The sequence below is a fragment of the Scyliorhinus canicula genome, chromosome 26 (genome assembly GCF_902713615.1).
Source record: "Scyliorhinus canicula chromosome 26, sScyCan1.1, whole genome shotgun sequence".
Taxonomy (NCBI): domain Eukaryota; kingdom Metazoa; phylum Chordata; class Chondrichthyes; order Carcharhiniformes; family Scyliorhinidae; genus Scyliorhinus; species Scyliorhinus canicula.
The window spans coordinates 3,983,720-4,009,302 of record NC_052171.1 but is presented as its reverse complement, the minus strand read 5'-3'; the positions used below and the strand labels follow the sequence as shown (position 1 = coordinate 4,009,302).

General features: G+C 45.2%; 1 protein-coding gene across 8 annotated transcripts in view; it reads right to left on the bottom strand.

Moving 5' to 3' along the window:
- Positions 1-25,583, bottom strand: part of tacc1 (transforming, acidic coiled-coil containing protein 1) — a 193,038-nt gene that overhangs the window by 24,161 nt on the left and 143,294 nt on the right. For all 8 annotated transcript variants that reach the window (XM_038785139.1, XM_038785133.1, XM_038785132.1 and 5 more), the window contains 2 exons: positions 8,854-9,067; positions 891-946 (listed from right to left, as the gene is read on the bottom strand). In XM_038785139.1, the coding sequence (XP_038641067.1) occupies positions 891-946; positions 8,854-9,067 (270 nt within the window). The remainder of the gene's footprint in view (positions 1-890; positions 947-8,853; positions 9,068-25,583) is intronic.

The window sequence follows — 25,583 nt, the reverse complement described above, 5'->3', positions numbered from 1 at the left end:
TTGAGACGCTAACCAACAAGCAACAAAGATTGAGGATTCCCTTTGTAAGTGCTCTAACCACTTCCTGCTGTACTGTGATGAAAAGTTTTTGTGCAAACTTTTAGATTTAGCTTTGTTTTAAGTAGGAGGACCTACTTCTACAAGATATTGAATAGGTGGTAACTTCTGCCATGTAGTAGACACTTAACTTGTTTTTAAACTTTGTTTTTATGGCTGTCCTACATTGAGTTTCAGCCCCGCAAAAATCTTTCAGCTGTTTATAAACTCGAGCAGGGACCGTCAATAGTATGTTAATTATATTGTTCACATTGCACAAGTGAAATACACCTGTTTAATTAAGTACTTTGAGCACGTATAAATAGGGGACAACTGGGACACTGGGCGTGAGAGGAAAGAAATTAAAGTGAACAAAGTCAAGACATTCTCTCAGTAAAGTGTTGTATCGAACTCACCAACTTGACTTCGGTTTTCTATTAACAGACACCAATACTGGAAGCCTTTCATACCTTTGTGAAATTGGTTGCCTGCTCAAGAAACCTGACTCTAGGATTGGCAAAGATTGTTCCCAAACATGATTTAAATCCTTAAAATCTGAAAGCCCGATTAGAATTCCTCCATTTTTTATTAGGTCCCCGTAATTTAATGATGACTCAGCTCAGCTGAAAAACCCCCTTAGGCAAGTTGCTCAGAGATAGTAAAGAGTTACTGGGTGGGATTCTCCGTCTCGGCAGCCGGCCAATGGGGTTTCCCGTTGTGGGCGGCTCCACACCATCGGGAAATCCCCGGGCTGCCGGCACAACGGAGAATCCAGCCCACTGTGTCTTTCCAAAGCCTTTCTGAAGAAGACTAAGATTTTCATTGTGTACAGTTGCAGATCTTCAGATACTTACGGGTGACAAGGGTACATACTGCTCCTGGTGGTCTATTTCTTTTGATTTACCCAAACCTGTAAGTGAAACAGAGAGACACATGTTAGGTTGGCATGTGAAGGATTGTAATGTTGCAGAATGGCACTTCATTACAGTCTTGTGGAGCTTATCCACTTTAATTTACTGGGGAAACATAAACGCTGTCCCTCAGAATGTCCTTCATCTCGTAGGGAAGCATGGTGGCATCTGAAATTAGGAGGGAGTTGGTCACTTCCAATAATTCTACGTTAGGGTGTTTCCAAGACTCAGTATTTTGAGTGAACGCACAGTAGATGGTTGCCCTTGGGCAAGAAATAGTGACATGGGAAGAGACACGTGAGCTGTTTTCTACCTATGATTAACTTGTAATAGAGGGGAATGGATGTATACGCTGAGCAGCTGTGGATGTGGTAGCGCTGCACAGCAACAATGATGGGACAATAGAAAGAAAAGCACCAAAAGAGAAACATTTATGCTGGAAGTCCAATTCTAGAAACATGACAAAGCTGCTTACAATTTCGACTAATGTGGTCAGTACACGTCCATAAGTATTATGCATTAAATATCATTCTAATCATTGGCAGTTCTACATGTGCAGGTGCTGTGATTCATAAGTAACAAACAAGTTCACCCACTGACCAAAAATAACAACACCACAATAGCCACTTGCATCAGTGAAAGTTCTGTGAGCAGAATAATGGATTAATGTTTCAGCGTGACGGTATGGCCCAGAGAACTGCAGTTTCCCATGGATTGTCGGCACTGTAAACACAGGGTGGGGCTCTCTGTTTCGCCCTCCTCGGCTGAAGGAATTCACCAGCTAACCCTGCAGTGGTTTTTGCAGTTCTATGCTTCCAAGAACCACATCACACAAGCTTGTTTACACACAGGCATTGACATTGTAACACAATTTTCAAATACATTAACTCATTCACTTGTCGGGAAACACCCTGCTGCCTCTTCGGTTGTTTTCCAGTTCAGCCCCAGAGTCATGCGCACCTTTAACATCTCTACACATCTCCCGCACCATTCTGCAACTTCGAAAAAGGGGTTTGATCTTGCAAACAGACCATTTTCAATGAACAATGCATTTGGAGCCACAATACCATCTCAGGCAATCTGACCACAGAATCATTTATGGCACAAATGGCGGCCATTTGGTCCCTCCAATCCATGCTGATGCCCCCCCACAGAGAAATTCAGTCAGCCCCACTCCCGTGCTCGATCCCTGGAGACCTGCATGTTCAATTTTTTGAAGTGCCTGTCCAATTTCACTGCAGTATCACCGATTTTCACTGACACCACCCTCACAGGCACACAATTCCAGGACAACAACTCGCTGGACTTCTCAAACTGCCCCATCCCCCATTTCCAGAATACTTGTGGACCCCTTTAGCCTGTGGCTCATCAGGAGCCTCAACCACCGAATGAAATGGATGCTGCCCAGCTGATCAAAGACATTTCAGTGGAAACCTGACTCTTTTAACTGGTGTATTTAATTTCCTAAGCCACCAATCACATCTGTTCCACATCCCTAACTGCCCATGAGAAGGTGGTGAGTCCCGTGGTGCAAGAACATTCACAGTGCTGTTGGGAAGGGAGTTCCAGGATTTTCACCCAGCCACACAGTGGCATGTGGCTTGGAGGGGAACTTGCAGGTGGTGTTCCCATGCTTCTTCTGGCCTCGTCCTTATAGGTTGTAGAGGTCACGCCTTTGGAAAGTGCTGTTGAATGAGCTCCCACAGCAGGGCTGCAACTGTGCAAGAGAGAGAATGTTGAAGGGTGGACGGGGTGCCAATCAAGTGGACCTTATCCTGGATAGTGTTAACCACTCCGTGATTAACACTTGAGTGTTGTTGGAACTGCACTCAGCCAGGCAAGTGGAGAGTATTCCATTACACTCCTGGGAGATGGTGGATGGGCTTTGAAGAGTCAGGAGGAGAGTTATTCTCTGCAGAATTACGGCCTGCTCTACTGGCCATAATATTTATGACTGGACCATTTTTGCTTTTGGACAATGGTAACATCCAGGATATTGGTAATGGGGTATTCTGCGATGGTAATGTCACTGAATATCAAGGTGAGATGGCAGGATTCTCTCTTGGATAATGGTTATTCAGTTCAGACAAGTGTTGGGCAACGTTACTTGTCATTATCAGATCAAACCTGAACATACCAGGTCTTGTTGCACATGGTCAGAGACTACTTCAGCATCTGAACATGTTAATTTCCATTTCCGACTTGATGATGGAGGGAAGGTCATTGATGAGGTAGCTGAAGATGGCTGGGCCGAGGCCACGACTCTGAGGAACTCCTGCAGTGACGTTCTGGGAATAAGATAATTGACAATCATAACCAACTTCCTTTGTGCCAGGTATAACTCCAAGCAGTGGAACAGCCCCCCCCCCCCCCCCCCCCCCACTAATTCCCAATAACTATAATTTTACTTTTACCATGATGTTACATTTGGTCAAAAGCTGCCTTGATGTCAAGGGCAATCATTCTCATCTCACTTCTGGCATTCACCTTTGTCCACATTTGGACCAAGACTATAAGCCCAGCTCCTGACTTCATTAACGAGACTTGAGACTAATGGAGTGCTAATTGGTCCTGCTTTTTGTCTACACAACATAGGTGGGCAATTTTCCGCATTGCTGGGTAGATGCCAAGCTGGAACAGGTTGGCGAGGAGTGCAGCAAATTCTGGAGCACAAACAGGACTATTACCAGAATATTTTCAGGGCCAGTGGCTTCAGCCATTTCTTAATATCACGTTAAATGAATTGAATTGACAGACGACTGTGATGTTGGGTCTCAAGGTGGAGGTTGAGATGGATCACCCTTTCAGCACTTCTGGCTGAAGGATGAAAATGCTTCAGCCTCATCATTTGCACTGATGTGCTGGGCTCCCTCATTATTGACGATGGGGATATTTGTGGAGCCTCCTCCTCTACTTAATTAGTTGTTTAATTTTTTTACCACCATCCACAGGACAGGACTGCAGAGCTTATACCTGATCTGTTGGTTGTGGAATGCTCAGCTCTGTCTATCACTTGTTGCTCCTGCTGTTTGGCATGCAAGCAGTATGGTCATGAAGATTCACCAGATCGACACCTCATTTTCAGTTATGCCTGTTGCTGATCCTGGAATGCCCTCCTGCACTCTTTGTCGAAATAGGGTTGATCTCCTGGCTTAATGTTCAACTAGGTAGCACAGTGGGTAGCACTGTTGTTTCACAGCTCCAGGGTCCCAGGTTCGCTTCCTGGCTGGGTCACTGTCTGTGCGGAGTCTGCACATTCTCCCCATGTCTGCGTGGGTTTCCTCCGGGTGCTCCGGTTTCCTCCCACAAGTCCCGAAAGAAGTGCTGATAGGTAATTTGGATATTCTGAATTCTCCCTCTGTGTACCCGAACAGGTGGCGGAGGGTGGCAACTAGAGGATTGTCACTGTAACTTCATTGCCGTGTTAATCTACTTGTGACACTAATAAAGATTATATATTATATATATGCCAGGCCATGAGGTTTCATACTGTAGTTGGTGAACACAGTTCTGTTGCTGCTGATGCCCACAGTGCATCCTGGATGCCCATTTTTGAGTTGCTAGATCTGTTCAAATTCCATCACATTTAGTACAGTGGGAGTGTCACACAACATGATGAAGGGCATACTCAATATAAAAATGGGACTTTGCCTCCACAAGGATCATGCGGTGGTCCCGACCAAGACTTTCATGGACAGACGCATCTGCGGCAGGTAGACTGGTGAGGTCCAGGTCGAGTAGGTTTTTCCTTCTTGTTGCTTCCACCTGTTGCAGACCCAGTCCAGCAACTATGTCCTTTAGGACATGGCCAGCTTGGTCTGCGGTGGTACGAGCGAGCCACTCTTGGTGATGGATATTGAGGTTCCCCCACCCAGAGAACATTCTGTTCCCTTGTCATGAGAAGTGTTGAACATGGAGGAGTATTGATTCACCGGTTATGCGGTAACAGTTCATGGTAACCAGTAGGAGATTTCCGTGCCCGTGTTTGACTTGATGCCATGAGGCTTCATGGGGCCTGGAGTTGGATGTTGAGAACTCTCAGGACAACTCTCTCCCAACACTATACCACTGTGTTGCCACCTCAGGTGGATCAGTCCCACTGGTGGGACAAGGCATACACAGTGATGGTGATGATGGTGTTTAGGGCATGGTCTGTAAGGTATGATACAATTTTGGCACAACCCCTCAGATGTTAGTCAGCAAGCAAGCAGGGTTGATAGGGCTGGGTTTGCCGTTGTAGTTTCCGATGCCCAGGGCAATGCCGAATGGTCTATTAGTTCAATTCCTTTTAGACTTGGTACAACTGCATGGCTCACTAGGCCATTTCAGAGGGCATTTAACAATTAATCACATTGCTGTGGATCTGAAGTCACATGTAAGGATGGCAGACTTCCTTCCCTAAAAGGACATTATCCTCAGTTCCTGTAAGACATCAACTTAGATCAAATCACTCTTAACATTCTAAATCCCAGTGAATTCAACTCTAGTTTTGTAATCTCTCCTGGTAATTATTTACCCCCTTGGAGCCCAGATATTATTCTAACAAATTGTATGTTGCACTCACTTCAATATACCCTTTCCCAGAAGTGAACTCAGTGCTCAAGGTATTGTCAGCCACGACTTTGTACATATGCAAACCCATGCCACGGTACGGATGTTCAGTGGTAATATCAACCATTTTTATAGGGCGAAGAGAGATAATTTTTTCAAAGGACAATGAACACACAGGAACCTAGCCGATCAAGTGTCAGCACTGTCTGAAGAAAGGGGAACTATGCACCCCCATCAATCAGTCCCTCCTGGAGGAGAACAGTAGCCCAAAATGAGTCTGTACCTCCTCAAGGGGAGGTAAATCAAAGTTGTAAATGATTAGATGCCAACAAAATCAACAGTGCGCAAAATAGAATGAAACAGCAATGGCGATTGTAACCCCACATCACCCTGGTTACTGTTTGGCAGGTGGCAAAGCTAAATCCTGATCCTGGCTTTGCAACAGATTTGTTTTCCAAGAGAGGTGGCGTGCAATTGGCATTTGTTCTTGCAAGCAGATTATGACTGCTTCACAACCTGGGCAAGACATTTTTTAATATCCCCATCCTCTTGAAAATCATTAGATTTTAAAATAACTTTGGATTGCAAATGTGGAAAGAAATTAAAGCAAAGTTACAACCACAAGATTTTTTTTAAAAAGCTATTTAACGATGAATGCACCTGGTTGTAGGATCAACACAATTCAGTCAATTCCATGACAGACTCTGGTGATTGTATGTTCACAATTGTAGCCTCAGTTGAGCAGCTGCTGAATCAGCCCCAGCTCTAGATCCAAAAGAGCAATACACATTCTGGATGGGATGGGAATCTGCTTGACTAATGACACGGCGGAACAGTGGTTGCCAGGGACCCGGGATCAATTTAAGTATTGGGTGGCTTTTGCACATTCTCCCCGTGTCTTAGGTTAAGTGGATTGGCCTTGTTCAATTGTTCTTTAGTGTCCAAGGGCATATGTAGGTTAGGTTACAGGGTTGCGGGGATAGGCCGGGGTGTGGACCTTGGTCGGGTGCTCTTTCAGAGGGTTGGTGCAGACTTCTTTTTTTTAAAAAAAATTTAGAGTACCCAGTTCATTTTTTCCAATTAAGGGGCAATTTATCGTGGCCAATCCAGCTGCCCTGCACATCTTTTGGGTTGTGGGGGTGAAACCCACACAAACAAACAACGGGAGAATGTTCAAACTCCACAAGGACAGTAACCCAGGGTCGGGATCGAACCTGGGGCCTCGGCGCCGTGAGGCAGCAGTGCTAACCCACTGTGCCACCGTGCCGCCCTGGTTGGTGCAGACTTGATGTGCCAAATGGCCTCCTTCTGCACTGTGTGGATTCTATGAATCTTTGATTGTATGACTGGATGGTTCCGCATTATGCTGGGCCAAAATTACATGTAGTAGTGCAGTGTCAGCCATTTGAGAGGATGCTCAGCTACCTTTGTACTGAAATGACACACCTTGCACAAGAGTAGAATAGCGAGGGATGTGTACTGAAGCAACCGTGCATCAAATTAAACTTTTTTTAAAAAAGCAATGGTCAGGCAATCACATTGATGGGTGAAACAAGCAGAGTGATGAAAGACATGCATCTCTGGAACACTCAGCCTGACTCCTGTTTGGTCCTGCAACACATACATCTTCAGTTAGCAAATATTAAATAAAACTTTGCTTTCAAATAGAAATGATAATTCCTCTCGCACACCTCCCTCCCCCAGCTCTGTTTCTGAGTCACCAAGTTATTGCTGAGTATTGACAGAACTCTGGCACAGATTCGAACACACGGGAGGGCATGTTTCCCGTTTTTCATTCATGACTACCTTTTTCAAATTATTCAGGTGATCATAGATGGTGGGCCAGACCTAATGTGCAGCCCATGGCATTTAGCTACAATCTCTCATGAGCTGCAATACAAACCCAATGAGAGAGATTATCAATCTACTGAAACTAGCCTAGTGTTCCTTGCAATGGTGGCACACATTTCTCCCGACTCCAAGACAACAACAGTTTGTGCTTAAGGAGCATCTTTAACACGGTAACATATCCCAATGCATTTCACAAGTGCATTATCAAACCAAAGTTAACACCAAGCCACACAAGGAGCTATTATGCCACATGACAAAAATAAAATTGGTGTGGAACTCAGTTTTAAGGAGCATCTTAAAAGGAGGAATATAAAGTAGTGAGGCAGAGGGGTTATCCCGGAGTTTTGGGCCCAGATCTGAAAGCACGACCATCAATGTTGGAGTAATTCAAATCAGGAACCCACAAGTGGTCAGAATTGGAGGAGTGTAGCAATCTGGAAGGTGGAGGAGGTTACAGCAATTGGCAGGGGACGAGCTGAGGAGCCGTCTAAAAACATGGATTGGAATACCAGGCAGTGTAAAAGATAGTTCATTCTTCTCAGATACCAGTAACCAGTGCTCAACTCGATAGTTGATAGTTTAACTGTGAGAGGTAAACTGTGAGAGGTAACAAATGTTCACAGGTCTCCAAACTGTTCACCTGCCCACTAGCCAAACAGCTTCTGCAGAATGCTTCCAGTGTGATCATTGGCTCAAAGATACATGTTACGCAGACAATTTGACAGATGAAGAAATGGATGAAGAAACACAACAGGCGTTCAAAATGAGCTGATGTAACAAAGAAGGCAGAGTGCCTTCAGAAAAAACAATGAAACACTGAAAATGTGCACAAGATAAAAAGCTTTTATTCAAGGTTGCTTTGCCTTCACATTCAGCCAGCACACTAATGACAGTATCCAAGCATACATACGGCCTCTCAGTCTTTGGGACCAGTTCTGCATAACCCGAGTAACAAGGATTTAAAAATGCAGTTTGCTCTGATGGTCAATGAACCCTTCAATGCTTGCAAGTCCCACTTGAGAATTCACTGCTGCTTCCCCGGAGGTGAAGACGTTGATGTATGGCCCAGAATTCAGTCCCTGGGACGGCTCACAGAGTTTAAAGCCCACTATTCTTCTTATGCAGGAAAGGACCTACACCGAGGTAGTTATAACATAGTGCAGGAAACCTCTTCAGATGTGCAGAAAATGTGCACTTAACATTCCCTATTCACTGGGAGCAGTGAAGTTTTTGCCTTTGTATTATTGTTGGAAGCACTTAAGTTTTCAATCTGGGTTTTCTACTCATGTCTTTATTGCCATGAACAGTTTTTCCAATCATCACTTGACATGAGAGTTTGAGGATAAATGATTGCAAAGCGAGGATGTTCATGTGAAATGCTGACTGGGCACAAGAGACCTCAGGCACCGTGCACCCACCAAATGTCCAAGGGGGAGATGGTTCGACAACGGAGTGCAGACAATTTGGGTCAAAGCACAAAAGCCCTTCAAAACAGGCCTCTTACCTTCTGAAGGGGCTGAAAATTCTGGTTTAGTGGCGGTCGTCGATTGGTTGTTGCATTCAAAGTACTCGGTGTCCTCTTCCACTTCAGCTTTCACCTCTTGACAGCCAGGCTTTTGACTGACTGTCGTCGTGGAAGCCAGTTTCTCCTCGTCAGTGGCATGTCTCTCCCGGTGGGCAATGTCGGGGACGTCACAGCTTTCAAGTGGCTCCGCATCCTGAAACGAAGATCATAGTCTTGTTTTTTCTTTTTTTAAAAGCAAAGTATTATACACAACCTGCTGAGATGACCAGGCACTGGCCATTGCTGTCTGTTTGTGTGGCCCATGTTCATGATTCTCCTGTCAAGTCTGATCAATACTACACCTCACCCCTCCCACCAATCCAACCACCTTTAAAAGGTGCTTAAACATTATCGTGAAGAGCTTAGGCCATCAGAAGTAACTTGAACCATTTTGGAATAGCTTGAAAGCGTCTTTGAATTTTCATACACTGTCAATGTACCGGCAGTTTTCTTGAGACTTCTGTCTTCCCAACTAAATCAAGCTCCAGCAGTCATTTTGCCGCATCACCAGCCAGGAAGTGGTCTTTGTGTTTGGTAATGGGGCCTGGCTGCAACAGAATCTCAGCTGATTGGGCCGAGCGCGAAGCAAGCAAGAGTACATACCCTCCGTGAGCAACAAAAGCCACTTTTCACTTCTGTCTATCAAATGTGAAATGTTAATTAATGTTGATGAGCTCTTGCATATGAAGTTACACAGCATCCGTAAATAACAGAGAGCTGCCTCCAGCTCAGTAGTTTAAGTTCATAAAACAAACAGAACAGCAGTTAAACTCTAACCGGGGGGGGGGGGGGGGGGGGGGGGGGGGGGGGGGGCGCACAGCTGCAGGGTGACCGTCCTGGAGTTTTAAAGAATGAAGACATATTGCTAATAGCCAATTTCAACAAGAAGCATTGAATGTTCTACCTGTGCAGCACGTGGTCCAAACAGGAGACAATGAGGCGTCATAAAACCACTGTAAACATTCCTATTTTTTCGGGCGGCATGGTAGTGGCGCAGTTAGCACTGCTGCCTCACGGCGCCGAGGACCTGGGTTCGATCCCGGCCCAGGGTCACGGTCTGTGTGGAGTTTGTACATTCTTCCCGTGTCTGCTTGGGTTTCAACCCCCACAATCCAAAGATGTGCAGGGTAGGTGGGTTGGCCATGTTAAATTGCCCCTTTGGAAAAAATTATTGGGTACTCTAAATTTATTTCAAAATATTCCTATTTTTTCTGCTGATAAAAGATGTGACCAAATCACTCTCGTGCTCAACTGACTCAAGAGTCATTATGCTGTGACATCTCCAAAATGTAATACTGCTTCTCAACTTTGAACACTACCATCTTGCGAGCACAACAAGTTTCTTTAATTTCAGGGCCTTCAAAATATACTGACTTTATAAACCCCAGGAAGCACAATCAACTTGGGAGGCTTTCAGAGAATCATGCAAACTCTCAAGTGAAGGCCATTCAGCCCATCATGCCTGTGCCAGCTCTTCAAAAGACAAGTTGTGCTTACTCCCATATCCTTTCATGTCCACCAACCCATAATTTATTTATCCTAAATTATGGTTTAGCACATGTTCAACATCTTATACCAATTGCTAAAATTAATTCCTATTGTCATACTTTGGTAACACTCGTGGGCCAACATTTTCCATTACAATTGACCACATTTTAAATAGAAAGTGCCGATGTAAACTTGTCACACTGTAATGACATCCTCCCACCAGCAGTGGTGCTCCACTTTACCATCTCTCTTTCATCAACCTGCATTGCAGAGAAACTATGGGGATGGAATTCTGTCTTGCATACCTGGTCCGATAATTTCATTTTTTTTCCTTCCTAGCCTTTAACAACTTGTCCTTTCGGGCTTCAACCAGATCAATTATTGTTGTTGCTGCTTTTTGTTTAAAAAAAAGACGGTGGTGTACAATTGGCAAACCACCAGGTACAAGGTGGTCAACTAAATGCATCTCCTCTGACAACGCCCAGAACAACACACCACATTGCGGTAAAGCAGGAGTGGCTTGGTTGTACACTTTGGCTTGTGGAGACCCATTGAAAGTGATACCTTTTATCTGCTGGGAGCCCTGCTTTAAATGAGAAATTTCGTGTGGCAGACTTACAAAGTTAAGCCCACTCAGCTGATGGTTCCCAGTTAATAATCACCGCCTCTCGTTGGTGGAAAAGCAAAACAAGATGGCTTGCTGAGTCATGACTGCTTCAGAGTTTGCCGATTTGATCTTATTGAAGGCTTGCCATTCACAGTCTGATGAAGTTTACAACAGAGCCTTCCAGTTGCCACTGCAGGTTTCAGCCAGTGCTTTGACAATAAAAAGAGATAGCGGTTCAATAATTCCACTACACTGCAACTCCAGCAGCAGGCCAGTGAACCCTCCTGAAATCTCAGCAAACAATGGCAGTTGCTTATATTCCAACACAGCCCTAAGTATGGGCAATGCTGATTTTACTTCGCAACCACAAACTTTAGAAAGTGTGTGTGTGAGAGACATGTGATGTGACATGCCCAGCCCATCTAATTACAGCCTGACCATCAATTTTCCCCACTGTGGTATTTAAAATGTTGGCAAGCTTCAAATTGTGCCTTGGGACTGTGTTGGAGTCACACTGTTCTTTTGTCTTGCAAAGAAGCAAACAACATTTTTAGTAAACAAGAAATGCAATCAGTGTTTCATCGAGTGCACTCATTTTATTTAGAGTTTGATGGGGGTGTTACGGAGGTGAAGTTTAAAAGGTTGTGGCATCATCCAGGTGCAAGGGTAAGTGATGTCTCGGATCGTGTTTTTCGGGTCCTTAAGGGGGAGGGGGAGCAGCCCCAAGTCGTAGTCCACATTGGCACTAACGACATAGGTAGGAAAGGGGACAAGGATGTCAGGCAGGCCTTTAGGGAGCTAGGATGGAAGCTCAGAGCGAGAACAAACAGAGTTGTTATCTCTGGGTTGTTGCCCGTGCCACGTGATAGTGAGACGAGGAATAGGGAGAGAGAGCAATTAAACACGTGGCTACAGGGATGGTGCAGGCGGGAGGGATTCAGATTTCTGGATAACTGGGGCTCTTTCTGGGGAAGGTGGGACCTCTATAGACAGGATGGTCTACATCTGAACCTAAGGGGCACCAATATCCTGGGGGGGAGATTTGTTAGTACTCTTTGGGGGGCTTTAAACTAATTCAGCAGGGGCATGGGAACCTGGATTGTAGTTTTGGGGTGCGAGAGATTGAGAGTAGAGAGGTCAGGAGCACAGATTTGACTTCGCAGGAAAGCGGCAGTGTTCAGGTAGGTGGTTTGAAGTGTGTCTATTTCAATGCCAGGAGTATACGAAATAAGGTAGGGGAACTGGCAGCATGGGTTGGTACCTGGGACTTCGATGTTGTGGCCATTTCAGAGACATGGATAGAGCAGGGACAGGAATGGTTGTTGCAGGTTCCGGGGTTTAGGTGCTTTAGTAAAGTCAGAGAAGGGGGCAAAAGAGGGGGAGGTGTGGCGCTGCTAGTCAAGGACAGTATTACGGTGGCAGAAAGGGTGCAAGATGGGGACTCTTCTTCCGAGGTAGTATGGGCTGAGGTTAGAAACAGGAAAGGAGAGGTCACCCTGCTGGGAGTTTTCTATAGGCCACCTAATAGTTCTAGAGATGTAGAGGAAAGGATGGCGAAGATGATTCTGGAAAAGAGCGAAAGTAACAGGGTAGTTGTTATGGGAGACTTTAACTTTCCTAATATTGACTGGAAAAGATATAGTTCGAGTACATTGGATGGGTCGTTCTTTGTACAATGTGTGCAGGAGGGTTTTTTGAAACAATATGTTGACAGGCCAACAAGAGGTGAGGCCACTTTGGATTTGGTTTTGGGTAATGAACCAGGCCAGGTGTTAGATCTGGAGGTAAGTGAACACTTTGGAGACAGTGACCACAATTCGGTGACCTTTACATTAGTGATGGAAAGGGATAAGTATACCCCGCAGGGCAAGAGTTATAGCTGGGGGAAGGGCAATTATGATGCCATTAGACATGACTTAGGATGTGTAGGTTGGAGAAGTAGGCTGCAAGGGTTGGGCACACTGGATATGTGGAGCTTGTTCAAGGGACAGCTATTGCGTGTTCTTGATCAGTACGTACCAGTCAGACAGGGAGGAAAGGGTAGAGTGAGGGAACCGTGGTTTACCAAAGAAGTGGAATCTCTTGTTAAGAGGAAAAAGGAGGCCTATGTGAAGATGAGGCGTGAAGTTTCAGTTGGGGCGCTTGATAGTTACAGGGAAGCGAGGAAGGATCTAAAGAGAGAGCTAAGACGAGCAAGGAGGGGACATGAGAAGTCTTTGGCAGGTAGGATCAAGGAAAACCCAAAAGCTTTCTATAGGTATGTCAGGAATAAAAGAATGACTAGGGTAAGAGTAGGGCCAGTCAAGGACAGTGGTGGGAAGTTGTGTGTGGAGGCTGAGGAGATAAGCGAGATACTAAATGAATACTTTTTGTCAGTATTCAGTCAGGAAAAAGATAATATTGTGGAGGAGAATGCCGAGACCCAGGCTATTAGAATAGATGGCATTGAGGTGAGTAGGGAAGAAGTGTTGGCAATTCTGGACAAGGTGAAAATAGATAAGTCCCCGGGGCCTGATGGGATTTATCCTAGGATTCTCTGGGAAGCCAGGGAAGAGATTGCTGAGCCTTTGGCTTTGATTTTTAGGTCATCATTGGCTACAGGAATAGTGCCAGAGGACTGGAGGATAGCAAATGTGGTCCCTTTGTTCAAGAAGGGGAGTAGAGATAACCCCGGTAACTATAGGCCGGTGAGCCTAACATCTGTGGTGGGTAAAGTCTTGGAGAGGATTATAAAGATACGATTTATAATCATCTAGATAGGAATAATATGATTAGGGATAGTCAGCATGGTTTTGTGAAGGGTAGGTCATGCCTCACAAACCTTATCGAGTTCTTTGAGAAGGTGACTGAACAGGTGGACGAGGGTAAAGCAGTTGATGTGGTGTATATGGATTTCAGTAAAGCGTTTGATAAGGTTCCCCACGGTCGGCTATTGCAGAAAATACGGAGGCTGGGGATTGAGGGTGATTTAGAGATGTGGATCAGAAATTGGCTAGTTGAAAGAAGACAGAGAGTGGTGGTTGATGGGAAATGTTCAGAATGGAGTTCAGTTACGAGTGGCGTACCACAAGGATCTGTTCTGGGGCCGTTGCTGTTTGTCATTTTTATAAATGACCTAGAGGAGGGAGCAGAAGGATGGGTAAGTAAATTTGCAGACGACACTAAAGTCGGTGGAGTTGTAGACAGTGCGGAAGGATGTTGCAGGTTACAGAGGGACATAGATAAGCTGCAGAGCTGGGCTGAGAGGTGGCAAATGGAGTTTAATGTGGAGAAGTGTGAGGTGATTCACTTTGGAAAGAATAACAGGAATGCGGAATATTTGGCTAATGGTAAAATTCTTGGTAGTGTGGATGAGCAGAGGGATCTCGGTGTCCATGTACATAGATCCCTGAAAGTTGCCACCCAGGTTGATAGGGTTGTGAAGAAGGCCTATGGTGTGATGGCCTTTATTGGTAGAGGGATTGAGTTCCGGAGCCATGAGGTCATGTTGCAGTTGTACAAAACTCTAGTACGGCCGCATTTGGAGTATTGCGTACAGTTCTGGTCGCCCCATTATAAGAAGGACGTAGAAGCTTTGGAACGGGTGCAGAGGAGATTTACCAGGATGTTGCCTGGTATGGAGGGAAAATCTTATGAGGAAAGGCTGATGGACTTGAGGTTGTTTTCGTTAGAGAGAAGAAGGTTAAGAGGTGACCTAATAGAGGCATACAAAATGATCAGAGGGTTAGATAGGGTGGACAGCGAGAGCCTTCTCCCGCGGATGGAGGTGGCTATCACGAGGGGACATAGCCTTAAATTGAAGGGTAATAGATATAGGACAGAGGTCAGAGGTGGGTTTTTTACGCAAAGAGTGGTGAGGCCGTGGAATGCCCTACCTGCAACAGTAGTGAACTCGCCAACATTGAGGGCATTTAAAAGTTTATTGGATAAGCATATGGATGATAATGGCATAGTGTAGGTTAGATGGCCTTTAGTTTTTTTCCATGTCGGTGCAACATTGAGGGCCGAAGGGCCTGTACTGCGCTGTATCGTTCTATGTTCTATGTTCTATGTTCTATCAATGCAGGCGACATAACCAATGTTCATCTCTTCCGTTTGACTCGAGCAGCACAGTGGTTAGCACTGCTGCCTCGCGGCACCGAGGTCTCAGATTTGATCCCGGCCCTGGGTCACTGTCCGTGTGGATTTTGCACATTCTCCGTGTGTCTGCGTGGGTTTCAACCCACAACCCAAAGATGTGCAGGGTAGGTGGATTGGCCACGTTAAATTGCCCTTAATTGGAAAAAATTAATTGGCTACTTGAAATTTAAAAAAGAAATCGCTGCACTTGATTAAAGGACCTACATTTGCTCGCACACCCATCACTGCACTTCAGTGACTTTTTAAAAAAAATTTAGAATACCCAATTATTTCCCCCCCCCCCCCCCAATTCAGGGGCCATTTAGCGTGGCCAATCCACCTAGCCTGCAGATCTTTGGGTTGTGGAGGTGAAACCCATGCAGACACGGAGAGTATATGCAAACTCCACACGGACAGTGACCCATGACCGGGATTCGAACCCGGGTCCTCAGCGGCAGGTGCCGCGCCCCCCCCCCCCCCCCCCCCCCCACAGTGACAGATTACATGTGAAAGGTTTTGAGGCATCACAGAGATGTTGGTAGGTATTATGTATGTAATTCTTCATCATTCAGGTCACTTTGCAGAACACAATCTCATTGACAATTCCACAAAACATAACCACCAATTTGCAGGTGACACAAATCTGGATGGGAGGGTGAGTTAGGAGGAGAATAATGGAAGAGATGTTTTAGCGGGATTTGGACAAGTTGAATGAGTGGCAAAATGCATGGCAGATGCAGTATAATGTGGATAAATGTTATTCACTTTGGAAACAAGAACAGGATGGCAGTTTATTATCTGAATGGTGATAGATTGAGAGAGGGGAATGTGCAACGAGACTTGGGTGTACTTGTGCAGCAGTCACTGAAAGCAAGCATCAAAGTGCAGCAGACAGTAAAAAAGGCAAATGATATTTTGGCCTTTATAGCAAAAGGATTAGATAACAGGAACAGAGGTTGCCTTGCTGCAATTATTCAGGGCCTTGGTGAGACCACTCCTGAAATACTGTGCAGTTCTGGCCTCTTCATCTCAGGGAGGATGCTCTTGCTCTTGAGGGAGTGCAGAGAACGTTTACCAGGCAGATGGCAGGACTGATTTATGAGGAGAGATTGAGTCGGTTAGGATTATATTCACTCGAGTTCAGGAGAATGAGGGGTGATCTCACAGGTATATAGATATTTCTAACAGGTCTAGACAGTCCAGATGAAGGAAGGATATTCCCGATGGTGGGGGTGTTCAGAACCAGGAGTCCCGGTCGGATGGTATGCAGTAGACCATTTATGACGGGGATGAGGAGACATTTCTCCACCCAGAGACTGGTGAGCCTGTGGAAATCACTACCACAGAATGCAGTTGAGGTCAAAACAATGTAGATTTTCAAGAAGGAGTAGATACAGCACTTGGGACTAAAGGGGTCAAAGAATATGGTGGGGGGGGGGGGGGGGGGGGGGGGGGGGGGAGAGAAGCGGGAACAGGTTACGATCAGCCACGAGTGTGCCCGAGATGATAAAAGAACAAATAACAAGGATTAATCATAAGGAAGTTTAGTAAATTGTCCCCTGCAGCAAAGTGATTTAATTTCTCTACACAAATGTTAATCAATATAATTAAAACCATTTTAATGTCAAAATTTGAGCTATAGAGTTTATAAATGATGAGAATTTATAATCAAGCCGTTGTCGCGTTGTGGTGGCTTGAGGTAGGCGAGGTTTACAAAATTGACCTTTTTGCTTCTGGGTGTTGGATTTTAAATCCAATTCTGGTTGATTGTATTAATCTAATCATCTTCGAGTTGTTGTAAAAAAAAAATCTTCTTTGGTACTGATTTGAACAATCAATCCATTTCTTTATGTTTGGGAGTCTTAATAGGGCAAGGTCTGGATTTAGTAAAAGGTTCACACCAGCCTGGTTGAAATATTTTGGGGAGATTACTCGGATGGTTGATTAATCTAACCTTGTTGACATAGTATATTTGAATTTCCAGGAAGCCTTTGACAAAGTTGATTTATGAAATTGAGTCCTTAGTGGGATTAGCAGGCAGACCCTGGGGTAGATAAGGAACGGGTTGAATTTCTGTTAGAAGAAGTGTAGTGGTTCCCGACTGTTTAGAACATAGAACATAGAACAGTACAGCACAGAACAGGCCCTTCAGCCCTCAATGTTGTGCCGAGCCATGATCACCCCACTCAAACCCACGTATCCACCCTATACCCGTAACCCAACAACCCCCCCCCTTAACCTTACTTTTATTAGGACACTACGGGCAATTTATCATGGCCAATCCACCTAACCCGCACATCTTTGGATTGTGGGAGGAAACCGGAGCACCCGGAGGAAACCCACGCACACAGGGGGAGGACGTGCAGACTCCACACAGACAGTGACCCAGCCGGGAATCGAACCTGGGACCCTGGAGCTGTGAAGCATTTATGCTAACCACCATGCTACCCTGCTGCCTTTGTGCTGCCAGTTTATTTGTGGAGTTTCATAGGGATTGGTGTTACTTCACTGTATTAGTGATATAGTAAGTCCCCATATAATGTTGGCCTGATTTTACATTGCTTCATTTACATCGGCAAGTTAATGGAGCTTGCAATCTCATTGAGTGTCGTGAAATTTGTTTTAATGGCGTTTCTCAGGTGACCCAATTAGTGCCATTGTGGAGCAGCCTCTGGCACTCTAACTCCAATGTGTGGCCTATTCTCCCTGGCTGTCGAGCAGTTTTATTCTCCGCACTTTTATTCTCCTCAGTTTGCGGCCTTGCTGCTCACTTCCAGAGGCTTCACTCTCAACAATGGTTCAGGACAGCACGGTAGCATTGTGGATAGCATAATTGCTTCACAGCTCCAGGGTCCCAGGTTCGATTCCGGCTTGGGTCACTGTCGTGCGGAGTCTGCACATCCTCCCCGTGTGTGCGTGGGTTTCCTCCGGGTGCTCCGGTTTCCTCCCACAGTCCAAAAGATGTGCAGGTTAGGTGCATTGGCCATGATAAATTGCCCTTAGTGTCCAAAATTGCCCTTAGTGTTAGGTGGGGTTACTGGGTTATGGGGATAGGGTGGAGGTGTTGACCTTGGGTAGGGTGCTCTTTCCAAGAGCCGGTGCAGACTCGATGGGCCGAATGGCCTCCTTCTGCACTGTAAATTCTATGTAAAGACAGAGAAGTGGTGAGCAGAAGCATTTTGAAATCTATGTAAATTAAAAGGGGAGTGTAAGGTAAAAGGGGAAAGTGGTATAGGGAGGGAATTCTACAGCCTAGGGCCCAGGCAGCCGAAGCCCCATCCAGTGCTGGAGGCATGAAAATCAGGCATGTTCAAAGTCCCAGACTCAGAAGAGCAGGGAGGGTTGTGGGGCTGAAGGAGCTCAGAGATAGAGAGGGGAGAGGCATTGGAAAACTAAGACATGAATTTTAAAATCAAGGTATTGCCAGATCGGAAGCCAATATACGTCAGCGAGCACATGGGCTGATGGGTGAATGAGATTTGTACATGTTTGGATACAGGCAGCAGAGCTTTGGATGAACTCAAGCTAATGTAGGTTGGAAGATTGGAAACCAGTCAGAAGAGCATTGGAATAGTTAGCTGTGGAGCTAACAGGTATAATACATTTGGAAATTGTTGAAATCTATCACTCAAGTCAAAAGCTAAACTTTCTGCACAGACCATGTCTTGACCACAGGAGGCACGCAAGCAGCGAGTGATCAGGCAAACTTCCATATTTCAATAAGCGTGCAGAGCAGCAGAGGGCAGCACCAAACCAGATTACATCTGATGTACAGAAAGCTCATCGTCAATAGTAATCTTAGGGCCCAGTTGAAATTCTCCTCTAAGAAAAAGGAAACCCAGTCAGATAAATCAGAGAGAAGATGTTGGGGAACTTTGGGTAAATAGTGGATAATACAGATGGAAATGAGTATCATTAAGGAATACAGTTGCTGCTCATTTTTCAGTTCCCCAAACCTTTTCTAACATTGTACACTGAGTATTGTATCATCCCAAGATGCATCAGTGGACAATTTCATTGTAGAAAAAGGATATAGATTTGCTTTGCATTGGTTTTTTTTTTTAAATGGCAAAGTGAAATAAATTGTCAATCCTCAGTTGCTCAGTTCACTCATGCCTTGATGACAATGTGACCTCTTTCCTTTCTGGGTATTCCTTCATTATTTACCATCACTTGATTTTTTTAAAATCTGGTCAATCTCTGGTGAGGAATGGAATGGAAGCACCCTACATCAACCTCTTTTACTGTACCCCTCCCTGGGTCATTCTATAGAGCCTTGGCATCTTGTTCTGTATCAGCTGTATGAGCTCACTGACATTCACCTCTGACAACCCATCACAACAATGCATGAAATGCTGCCTCAAATTACTGCTCTTTTAATATCGTGCATCTGAAGACGAGCTGAAAAACTGGACAGTAGAGAAGCATGGTGGAGAGGAGGTAAAACCGGAAAAGGTTAACAAACAAATGACTAAAGAAATTAATTCAGCTAAAAATCAGGACAAAACTTCAAAATCTGACTTGACTTGACGAATAGACTCTTAGGGGGCAGGAGGGTTGATGATGAGAGGATATTTCTCCTGGTTGGGGAGTCAAGAATTGTTGCTCAGAGTCGCAGGACTTAGATGAGGAGAAATGTTATCATTCAAAGGGTTGAGAGTCAAGGGAATTCTCTCCTCCTGCACTGTTAAGTGCATTCAAGACATGGCGTCACACGGCACAGTGGTTAGCACTGCATCCTACGGCACCGAGGACCCGTGATTGAATCCCGGCCCTGGGTCACTATCCGTGTGGAGTTTGCACATTCTCCCCGTGTCTGCGTGGGTCTCACCCCCTGTGATGATATGATCTGCATACTCGTCTGCCATTGGGCCAGAACGTCGGCTTACCATTGGCCCTGGTCGGTCATGTGCCTCTCGACCGATTGGCCGAGAGGCTGAGTTAACCACGCCTCTATCAACGAGGTATAAATGCTCAGAAGCCTGACGATCGTTCCTTTCCACTGTAGACGATCGCCAGGCTGTGTTCTAGTTAATTAAAGCCTGACATTGGTAAATCACTCGCCTCGCGTGCAATCGATGGTGCATCACCCCCACAACCCAAAGACGTGCAAGTTAGGTGGATTGGCCCCGCTAAATTACCTCTTAATTGGAGAAAAGAATAATTAGGTACTCTACATTTAAAGAAAAAGTATATTCAAGACCAACGTCAATAGATCTTTGATACTCAAGAATTAAAGCATACAAGGTGAACATGGGAAGGGAACTTGGAGGTAGAAGATCAACAGTGATGTTGAATGGTGGACCAGGCTCGAACAGTCAAATAGGACTCATGTTCCAATTTCTTATGGGAAATATCCTGGGATCCGTGGGAAGAGGGAGTGGAATAGGAAAAACTGGGGAGAAATGTCTTTTGAGGCCCCTAGAAATTATATCTTGGGTTTCTATTGAGGCTGAGGATTGAGAGTAGTAGGCACAGTGCCCATTCTCAACAGTATAGACAATTAACCTGGGTAATGGCTCGTGTTAGACAGGAAATTGAGGAATATCTACAGAAAGGAAAAATAACCAGCAGCAACCGATATAGATTTCAGAAAAGATCATCCTTAAAGATCATAGCTCCCCAGGAGCTGACAGTTACAATGGATGGAGAAAAAAGTATTGCAATGTCTTTGGCAAGGTCCACGCAAGAAGACTGTTGGAGAAGATCAAACCAAAGGGAGAACAGCAAATTGGACTCCAAAATCCCATTCTCCATTTCCTCCTTTCTAAACAGTTGAGGGCAGTTTGTCAGAATGGAGGCGGTGCCCCATCAGTTTCTGTTCTTCTGCTGTCTCACGCCGCCACTGATATTACAAATTGTGCTCCACACTGCTGACTAAATTTGTTGGCGAGAACAGCAAACAATTCAGAGGTCAAAGGGTACAGGGAATACCGATCAGAGAGAGAGGAATAGGCTATAAGGAAGAAGTGGCAGATGAAACTCAATGTCAGCTGACACATTGCAGTTGACGAGTGTGTTCTTGGTGTGGTGAAAGTCTGGGTCACTGGCAAGACTGGAGGGTTTGGAGGGGATTCAGTTTCAGAAGATGTCAAAAGGAGCAGGGAAGGCAGGTAAAGCCTACGCAAGTCTTGTGGCAAGAGGTGCAGGATATAAAAGCCGGAATGTAATGGTCAGTCTATAATCTCTTCCCAGGGCTGCAGTTGGAATACGATATGCAAGTTTGGCCTTCAGGGAAACTGGAGGCAGGAGAGCGAGTGGGTACAGCACAGATTTGTTTGGTTCGCGGAAATACAGTTAAATACTCAATGCTGTCTTTTGAAAAATGAAATGAAAATCGCTTATTGTCACGAGTAGGCTTCAATGAAGTTACTGTGAAAAGCCCCTAGCCGCCACATTCCGGCGCCTGTCCGGGGAGGTTGGTACGGAATCGAACCGTGCTGCTGGCCTGCTTGGTCTGCTCTAAAAGCCAGCGATTTAGCTCAGTGAGCTGAACCAGCCCATTGGCACACACGGGATTCTGAGGTTATTTGAGAGGGGCGTTTAGCATCGTGAAGATAATATGTTTTGCATTACAGGGTGTAACACTCCTGGCTGTGCAAAAATAAATTCTCCACTCCAATTTACGTCGTTATAGAAGATGTGTAAGCGCTGCAATTTCTTTGCAGAAAGCTTAGTAACGCCAAAATATTATACAAAACAAAGCACAGAAGTGTTCTATCTACATATCACAGAGGTCATTGGCATTACATAATGAATACTCTTGTGTTTTTTTTTTCTCGAAAAGTGTTTTCATCCTTAATTAGTCACTTGCTTCCCATGAGCAGTCACATATAAACCCCTGTTGTAAAACATTTTGATGGGCAAACCCAAGAGTCACTACCTTATCACCGCATACACTTTGTACCTACTAAACTCCGACGCTTGCGTGTCAGGTTTTCTTTCATTAGGCGGCATGTAGCGCAGTGGTAAGCACTGGGACTGCGGCACTGAGGACCTGGGTTTGAATCCCGGTCCTGGGTCACTGTCCGTGTGGAGTTTGCACATTCTCCCCATGTCTGCGTGGGTTTCATCCCCACAACCCAAAATGTGCAGGTTAGGTGGATTGGCCACGCTAAATTGCCCCTGAATTGGAAAAAAAATAATTGGCTCCTCTAAATTTATGAAAACATAAAAAAGGTTTTGTTTCATTAAATTAAGCAAGAATTTGAAGTGCCACAGCTTCATGGCATGTCACATCAGATGGGATCTGCTGAGGCTTCATGTGCAGCAGGTGTAGCCAACACATGGTTCTTAACAGTGAGAGTTAGGAAGCAGTGTGGAAAACCTCCCTTACAGTAACAACACCACCCAAAATAGCAATGGAGTATTTTTGTTAAAAAAAACCAATTGCAGTTCACACTAAAAACGACTGGGAACAAAATCAAGGCTGCAGCTGCCTCTCTGGGCACAGAGTGTAAACCATTGCAGTCTGTGATTATAACCTGGTAGATGTCTGTAACTCTCTCTCAGCCACGGCACCTTGTTTGTATTCTTGGCATGTCAGTGCAGTTGCAGGAAAATACAACTTGAACAGGACTTTCTGGCTGGTTTTATCACGCCAATGTTTGCACTAACAAGGAGTATTAGTTCAGCTCCACTGCACTCCAATGCACTCCAATGCACACAATCATACTCTTTTCCTCATCACTTGCCCGAATTCGGTGTGATTCAAGTTTTAATCTCCAGATGAAAGTCCACTTTTGAAGACTTTCACTGGCTCCTATTGTACTTGGAAGGCTGTGCTTGGCAAAGCATTTCACTGATATTGGTGAGGAGGCACCCAGGCGTGTTTAATGTGTGACAACTGTGCCGATACAGAAAATTTAAATCAAAAGTTAGGTTGAATAAAACCAGGATCCTCCACATCACAAGAAACAAATCACAAACATTAAACCTTAATTCAGTTTCCCCAAGATGTATTCAGCCATCCCGTGTTCCCAGTAGGAGTGTGGGTTGGTGTTTCAGTTCGAAGCTATTCTGAGAGTGCAGGATTGGTGAATTTACTCTCTCAGCAAGTAGGTCACAGGGTTTCTGAGCAGCGAGCTCTTGGCATCAACAAAGGGCACTGACGCCATTTTAATAAAACAACTGTGTGCGTAAATCATAGAATGTACAGTGCAAAAGGAGGCCATTTGGCCCATCGAGTCTGCACTGGCCCTTGGAAAGAGCACCCCACTTAAGCCCTCACCTCCTCCACCCTCCCTTAACTCAGTAACCCCAATTAACTTTTTTGGACACCAAGAACAATTTAGCATAGCCAATCCACTAACCCGCACATCTTTGGACTGTGGGAGGAAACCGGCGCACCCGGAGGAAATGCACACACACATGGGGAGAAAGTGAAGACTCCATACAACAGTGACCCAAGCTGGAAATCGAACCTGGGACCCTGGATCTGTGAAGCAACTGTGCTAACCAGTATGCTGCCGTGCTGCCCCCTAAACGAACCTCGAATGCTCATCTCTCTTCTTACTCCATCTTATACACTCTAGTATTGCCTCAATTTCAAAATTCTCATTTATGTTTGCATGCCTCATATCACCCCCATCTCTTCTGAACCCTCAGAGATACCTGCACTCCTCAAACACAAAAGACTTACAATTTTCACTATTGGTGGCCGTATCTCGTGACACCGAGACTTGAAGACACTGGAACTTCTTTCCTAGATCTCTCCACCTTGCTCTGCTTTTTCAAGGCACTCCTTAAAATCTGCTTCTTTTACCAAGCATTTGGTCACCTCTCCCAATATGACGGTCAAATTTTTTTCATAATTCTCCCGCAAAGCACCTTGGGATGCTTTGCAATGTTAAAGGAACCACATAAATGCAAGTTGTTGTTCACATGGAAACCAAATTCTGCAGCTCAAAACTAAACTGCTTTCAGTTGAAGCTTGCTCCTCATTAAGTGGGGTGTATTCCTGATGTGCCTGGGACATTCCGAAGACTAAATTCTCTGCAGGCTGTCGACTACGTGGGCATGTTGTTTTCAAGAGACAATGAACCAATTGACCTCACTGTATACTCAGCAATACTGCAGTCTTGCCCGTTGGCCAGTGACCTTTCTCTTCTCTCTCATTTCCCCTATTCCATGCACTTAACTGGTGGCCGCACAATGTCACTGGTCTTCATTTCACCTGGAGAAGGGGGAAATTTGGAAATTCTCCAGCACCAGTGCTGCCCATCACGGTCTTAACTGCCACTTGCAGAGTTCTCAAGGACACAGGCTGGGCTAGGGGTACGGTCCTTCAGAGCAGATGTGAAACTGACACTCTACTTGCCCTCAATTTGTGCAGATGCACAAGATCCCATGGCACCCAATCAAAGATCCCTGTCCTCTGGCTATCATACAAACAAATGGATGAATTTGGAGCAGGAGTAGGCCACTCGGTCCCTTAAGCCTCCTCCACTATTCAATACAATCACGGCTGATCTCATTTTAAACTTAAGTCCCACATTCCTGCCTACCCCCACTAATCTTTCACCCCCTTGTTAATCAACAATCTATCTGCCTCTGCCTTAAAAAACTCTGCCTGCACCACATTTTCAGGAAGGTAGTGCCTCGTAGATAAAAAAAACTCTTCATCCCCAATCTTGAATGGGTCACTTCCCATTTTTAAACAGTGACCCCCTTGGGCGGGATTCTCCGGCCACTCCCGCCCGGCGAACGGAGAAGCCTGCCGGAGGTCAATTAACTTTTCCACTGTCCCCATCTTGGCCGTGGCGATCTTGCAGTGGGCGGAGCGGCAGAATCCAGCCCTTAGTTCTAGATTCTCCCACAGGAGGAACCATCCTTTGCACAGCCACCTCGACAAGTGCCCTCAGATCTTGCATGTTTTCATCAAACCGCCTCTTACTCTTATAATCTCCAGGGGATACAAGCCTAGCCTATCCAGCCTTTCCTCACGACCGCCTGCCCATTCCTGGTATCCCTATCCAGTAAACCTAATGCATTTATATCTTTCATTAATTAACAAGACCAATACTGTACACTGCTCCAGATGTGGTCTCAGCAATGTCCTGTATAACTGAAGCATAACCTCCCGACTGTTGTAGTCAATTCCCGTTGCATTAAACAACAACCTTGTATTAGCTTTGCTAATTACTTGCTGTATCTGCATTCTGTGATTCATGCACTAGGGCACCCTGATCCCTCTGCTTCTCAGTGCTCCGCAATGTCTCACCAATTAGATAACAAGCTTCTTTTTTATTCTTCTGGTCGAAATGAGCAATTTCACATTTTCCACATTGTAATCCATTTTATCACATCTCTGCCAACTCACTAAACCTATTCATGTCTGTCTGTAACCTCCTTATATCCCAACATCGCTAAACCAACAAAATAGCTGTAGGCGTAACAGATTTCGATAAATTTCCCATCATTACAACAGTGATTGCAATTCACTTGGTGTACCCTC